Source organism: Benincasa hispida, unplaced genomic scaffold, assembly GCF_027475165.1.
Source record: "Benincasa hispida cultivar pf3 unplaced genomic scaffold, pf3_genome.v1.1 HicScf696, whole genome shotgun sequence".
Taxonomy (NCBI): domain Eukaryota; kingdom Viridiplantae; phylum Streptophyta; class Magnoliopsida; order Cucurbitales; family Cucurbitaceae; genus Benincasa; species Benincasa hispida.
The window spans coordinates 23,219-29,566 of record NW_028326818.1 but is presented as its reverse complement, the minus strand read 5'-3'; the positions used below and the strand labels follow the sequence as shown (position 1 = coordinate 29,566).

Sequence of the window (6,348 nt, the reverse complement as noted above, 5' to 3'; positions counted from 1 at the left end):
CTTGTGTTGGCTGGGGTTGCCCTTGCGATCAAGCTTAGTGTTGCACTGAAGAAATCCTCACCTTTTCATCTATTTATCCATGCATTTTACTACACATTAACGGTTTCCGCGTCTCTACCTCTCAGTCATACTTCCACTGCTTAGTCTTTTAGTTAGGAGTAGGAGTAGTGCTTAGCCCATAACCCTCATCATTCTTTTATTTATTTGCCACAAACACATTACCGAATACCATTTAGCTACAAGTCCCTGAGTTCGACCTCGGATCACCCGAAAAACTTACGATCTCGTTATACTTGGCGAGAGCGCAAGAAAACTTGTGACAGGAATGGTCATTGCATATAAGATTAACGCATACTTTCCATTCCAACGCATGACCATCGATGCATGAGAACAAACACGTAACTTAAAACATGCATCGCATAATTGTGTTCACCAAATTTACATCATCAAGTTTTTGGCGCTGTTGACAGGAGTTAATAGTTTGTTGATTTTTGTGTTTTCGTAGACAACCTTTTTACCTTGGGAGTATTATAGCTTGTGCGACCAAGTTGCAAACGATATTGAAGTGTAGGCGATGGTCGAAAGCCAGTATTAACACCAAGATAGAAGGGCAATTAGTCGCATGAGCTGAAGATAGTTCTAAGCACATGGTGGCCAACATGCACCCAACAATTGCCAGAATTTCTAATGGTCAGGGCGAGCCTCTTGACCTAAGCAGTTGAGAGCAATCTCTTACATGGAAGACTCCTTGCGGTGACATCATTCTAATTTCTCCAGGGACGTCTTCTACTCTATCTTTACCTCGCTTTCATAGTTAGTTTATTTTTATTGTTATTTTGGATATGCGGCTGCTTCCTTGGTTGTGGTGCGTTTTCTCCTTGTATGTGCGACAATAATTCTCCTCAGTGCGCAATACAATGGAAGATTTCCTTCCATCCTTCAACGTATGGCTTCGATCGCATGAAGTCTAAAGCATGGTCACAAGTGTATTCTACTCAAGGTCCTTTTCTTGTTATCTTTTATGCATTATCCTTTTGAAATTCTCTTTGTCTGATTACTTCCCTTTGCAATGCATCTATGATCGTATGTATAATTTACTACATCCGCTAACTAAACATCGCAAGGCTAACCTTACTTTTAATAGCTTCTTCAAAATTTGACAGTCTAAGTTTTATTATGTGCAAATCTCTGTTCAAACATTTGCTACCGCATTCCTATTGAGTTTGTCTTTAGCTTTGCGGTGAGAGCGTTGCCAACCTCTAAGTTTGGGGGTGGCAGCGATCCCAGAGAAATGCATTCACTACAATGCAATGTCATTCAAAAAAAGAAAATTGAGAATAACAACTCCACTGTCAACACAAAGGGAAACCCATGCTGATAAAAGTAAGTTGTGAAAGGCGCTTACCCGTAGTTGGATGTCTGCATGACACCCGTGGGGGCAAGCCAAAGTGAAAGTAAGTCACCCGGATCAATGCATAAGCACAACTCCTCTGTCTGGTGCAAGCCAAATTAAGCAAGTCAAGAGTTGAGTTGATTATGGCACGCAACCGAAGTTGGCTATCCGCATGACAAACGTGAGGCCAAGTCAAAACGAAGAGCGTAACCAGGTTCAACGCCACATTCGAATAAGAAATCGCAAAGCTTTGAATTGTTTCAACGAATGCATGCTTAAAAGCTACACGTAAAGTTGCGGGGAATGAATAAAACGTTTTTTAGCAGGGGCTTGCTGAATTTAAGCTTACAAAAGATCTCTTTGAGGAAGTGGCCGAAGTGGAGGAGAGCATTGCTGCCATGGTTAGAGGTATGAGTAAATTATATTCTGAGAGGCTGGTCACCACAAAGGAAAGCCAGAGGGTGAATATTGAATTTTTTGAGTATAACGCATTGTCACACCCCGCCCTAGACCACCCTCTTAGCCTAGAGAAGGGCGTGATTGTAGCAGTTATCAACCCTTTGGCTGACACTTACTGCCTGATAACTCTTGCAGAATAACTCTGATATCAAGATATAATTTATATATATAGCGGAATGTCTTTAGGCCCACAATTTATTAATTTAGAAACATAACATATTTAGAGTCATTACAACACTAGATTTACAAGTCCGAAAACCCACAAACCCTAGTCCCTATATGACCAACAATAACATGTGTACAATATTAATAGTAACCACCTAAACAAACGGGTTACAAAACTCTTTATCCTTTAGTGGCAAAGCAGTTGCAGAGCCATCTTTAGAGGATTTGACTGCTACCTGAAGGGGGGGGGAAGAAAACATTTGAAAATGGGGTGAGCTAAGATAATTGATTCTCATGGAAAATCTCAATAAAGAGTTTAACTGAAATATAAGCTTCTACAGTACTTGTACTGCAGCATAAACATTTTCCAAGCATAAAACATATAAAGCTATTTTAATTATAAAACAGTAAAACTATTTCACAGTTCAAAGTAACCCCATTGTGGGTAAAACAATCCCAACACCAACTATTAGTCAAGAGAGAACCCTTTTGCTCAATCTCTGACTCCAACTACCTACGTGCACGTGGCCACACTAAGTACCGTCATACCTTAGGTACTTCTGTTCAGATCCCTTCTCAAACATCCTTCAGTATCTGGTTGGTTTGGTACCTTCTCAAACGTCCTTCAGTACTAATAGATACCTTCTCAAATGTCCTTCAGTATCTAGTTGGGCGGATACCTTCTCAAATGTCCTTCGGTATCGCATTTAAAGTAAAAATAGTCATAAATGACTTTCTCTTTAAAGCATGTAAAGTATAAAACATATAAAAACATGGCTTTAAAGGTACTAACGCATGCTACACATATAAATAGCTTTTTAACAACTTATCACATATGCATGCATTTAAAACATAATTCATAGCTTGCTTGGAAATCACATTGTACAACTAGTTGGCATGAGAATATTCTTCTTTAAAACATGCTTTCTATAACACGTTGTAATCAAACATTTAAGCAAATGTTTTAGTCAAAACGTTTTAGCCACTCACCTTGGTTACTTAGGAGCTTTTCACTCTAGTAGCTCCCTTTTCTACCCCGGGCTCCCTTTTCACCCCTAGAATCCAGATTCAACTTACAACTTAGATTACTCATAGTTCTAAACCTTATTTTGAGACACTTCCTTATTCTAAAATATCTCAGAAGCTTACCCTAAAATATGAGCTCAGAACTCCTCGTGGTTTGGCCGGAATCACAAAATCTTCAAGACTAGCCCAGGCTGATCCGACAGCCTGACCCTTCTGTCTTCTTCTTAGTTTCCAACCCGATCCCTTTGAGCTTTTCTTCTGGCAGCCCTACCCTGAAAACTAGACTTTCAGAGATTTCAGGTATCTTTGTAATCACTCCAAAGCACGAGTAAATTGGGAGAACTCCTCATCCCAAGTTGATGCGTCCTCCTCAGACCTCACTGTCCAATGCGTCCCCTATGTCTAACGCACGGATTTGGCTCCAACGCAAGGTTTGCTCAACTTTCCCACTCTTTTTACGGTATTTATGAATTTTGAACTAAAAATGAAGTCTCTTGGATCTATTTATAGGCATCCAAACCTTCTCTGGAGTTGACACAACCTACTTGGCTACATGGCCAAGTGTCTCCTCCTCACCTCATCAACGCAAAGTTGTGGTCATGGCAAGCTAAGTGTCTTCTTCCCACCTTGATAATGCATGGGCCTCCAATCTAATTCCACCACCTTAAATTCTTAAGGCTTAAGGATTTCCTCCCAAGAAGACACATGGTTTTGATGATGTTATCCTGATGATTTCATCCTTATATGCGTCCAACCCTTGGTTGCTCAATGCCTAGTTCAAAAGCAATGCATAGCCCCTACTCAACGCATAGCAAGCCAATTCACTACCATTACAATTCAATTTAGCCATCGTAAGAAGCTAACCATCACCAACGCATAGGGTGACCATCCATCCTCGATGCATAGCTCACTCGCAAGGCTTTTGGCATGGGCGCATGGTGCTGGTCACCAACGCATAGACGCACTACATAGGTTTGTTGCTCGATGCATGGGTGTGATTGGCCGCTTGGCACATGGGCATGCTTGGCCGCATGGCTGTGCGTGGCGTCTGAATGCTTGGCCGGGTGCTTAGGCGAATGGGAGTGCTGCTTCGACGCATGGGTGTGTGGTGCTTGTTGGCCATCACTTGCTCGCTTGCTCGGCTCCATGGAAGCAATGCGTGGGGTGTGGCCGCTCGGCAGTGCGTGCAATGCACGGGTGCATCCACTCGACGCATTGACAGGGCGTCTGGCCGAAGCTACTCGTCGCATGGCCTGGCGCTGGCCTAGGCTGCTCGACACATGGCCTGGCCTACCCGTGTGCCTTCCAATGCATCATCACATGCCTTCACCAACAATCCTCCCAACGCATCAATACCACCCTTCCAACATATCATCACACTAATTTCCATACTTAGCCAAATTTTCCTCTTTTGTTCTATTTTCTCTCTACCATTCCATACTAGATTTAACATCAACCTACTTATCACATAAATTTCAATAGGGACATACTTAAGTAGAAAAATTAGGATTCGGGGTTCACATTTACCTCCTCCTTATAAAAATTTCGTCCTCAAAATTTCGCTACAAGTTCGTCAATTAAACAACTTCGGATACTTGTTTCTGATTTGCTCTTCGACTTCCCATGTTGCTTCTTCCGTATTATGGTTTTTCCATAGCACCTTTACCAATGGAATTGTCTTATTCCTCAAGATCTATTTTTCTTTATCAAGAATCTCCACTGGTTCTTCTTCATAAGAAAAATTCTATTTCAACTTTATCGGTTGCTCAGGCAACACATGATCGGATCTGGCACATACTTTCTAAGCATTGCCACATGAAACACATCATGAATACGAGATAACTCTGAAGGTAATCCAATCGATATGCCATTGGGCCAACTCTTTCTATTATCTCATAAGGTCCAATATATCTCGGGCTTAATTTTCCTTTCCTATCGAACCTGAGTATTCTCTTCCACGGAGATAACTTCAGAAATACTTTGTCACCAACTTCAAACTCTGATTCTCTTCTTCGCTTATCAGCGTAACTCTTTTGCCTATCCCGAGCCGCTTTAAGATTATCTCTTATAATCTTAACGCTGTCTGATGTCTGTTTTACAAGTTCCGGACCTAGTAATTTCCTTTCACCAACTTCATTCAAGCATATCGAAGTTCTACATAGCCTACCGTATAGTGCCTCATACGGTGCCATTCCGATACTCGAATGATAACTGTTGTTATACGCAAATTCAATTAACGATAGATACGTATCCCAACTGTCTTTGAATTGCTATATACATGCTCTCAGCATGTCTTCTAGTGTGTAAATTGTCCGCTTAGATTGACCATCTGTCTGTGGATGAAAAGCGGTACTAAAATATATGTTGGTCTCCATAGCTTTCTGCAAACTAGGCCAAAACTTTGATGTAATATAAAGTCTAGGTCTGATACAATTGAAACTGGAGCTCCAAACTGACTCACAACTCAATCAACATACAGCTTAGCTAATTGGTCTAGGGTATAAGTAACTTTAACAGGTAAAAACTTAGCTGTTTTGGTCAATCTATCCACAATTACCCATATACCATCATAGCTCGCTGGTGTCTTAGGTAATCCAAGCAGAAAATCCATCGTAATATACTCCCATTTCTATTCTGGTACTGAGAATGGATTAAGTAATCCTGCTGGCCTTTGTCTTTCTGGTTTAACTTGTTGACATATTAGACACTTGTCAACATACTCCGCTATTTCTCTTTTCATACCGGGCCACCAATACGATTTCTTTAATATTCTGTACATCTTCGTACTGCTTGGATGCATAGTATAGGCTGAACTATGTGCCTCCTCTAGAATAGCTTGTTTAAGTGCTAAATCCTGAGGTACGCATATCCTACCTTCTTTTAATAGCACCTTATCAGCTCTTAATTGGCAGTCTGTCCTCAATCCTTTATCTACTTCTTTAGCTAACTTCTGAAGATCGGAATCCTTTAACTGTTCACGTAAAATATCTTCTACGACTGTAGGACGCACTTGAAATGAAGCTAGTAACCCTCCTTTTTGACCGATTGATAATGCTACCATAGTATTATTCAATTCATGAATCAGTGTACCCTTCATTGAATTAATACTAGCTTTAGTTGATCTGGTTTTTCGACTTAAAGCATCAGCTACCACATTTACCTTACCTGGGTGATAATCAATGGTATAGTCATAGTCCCTGATCAACTCGAGCCATCTTCTCTCTCTCAAGTTTAGCTCCTTCTGATCAAAGATATGTTTTAGACTTTTATGATTTGTGAATATATGACACCGCTCACCAAACAGA

The 6,348-nt window shown here is 40.8% G+C and overlaps 1 protein-coding gene across 1 annotated transcript; it reads right to left on the bottom strand.

The window, feature by feature from the left end:
* Positions 1–4,984: 4,984 nt before the first annotated feature.
* On the bottom strand, positions 4,985–6,104 carry LOC150030009 (uncharacterized; the record flags this gene model as incomplete). The annotated part of the gene is made up of 2 exons (XM_090310165.1): positions 5,764–6,104; positions 4,985–5,254 (listed from the first exon to the last, which is right to left on the bottom strand). Coding segments are annotated over exons 1-2 (611 nt in total), but the record flags the coding sequence as incomplete, so codon positions are not given.
* Positions 6,105–6,348: the final 244 nt, after the last annotated feature.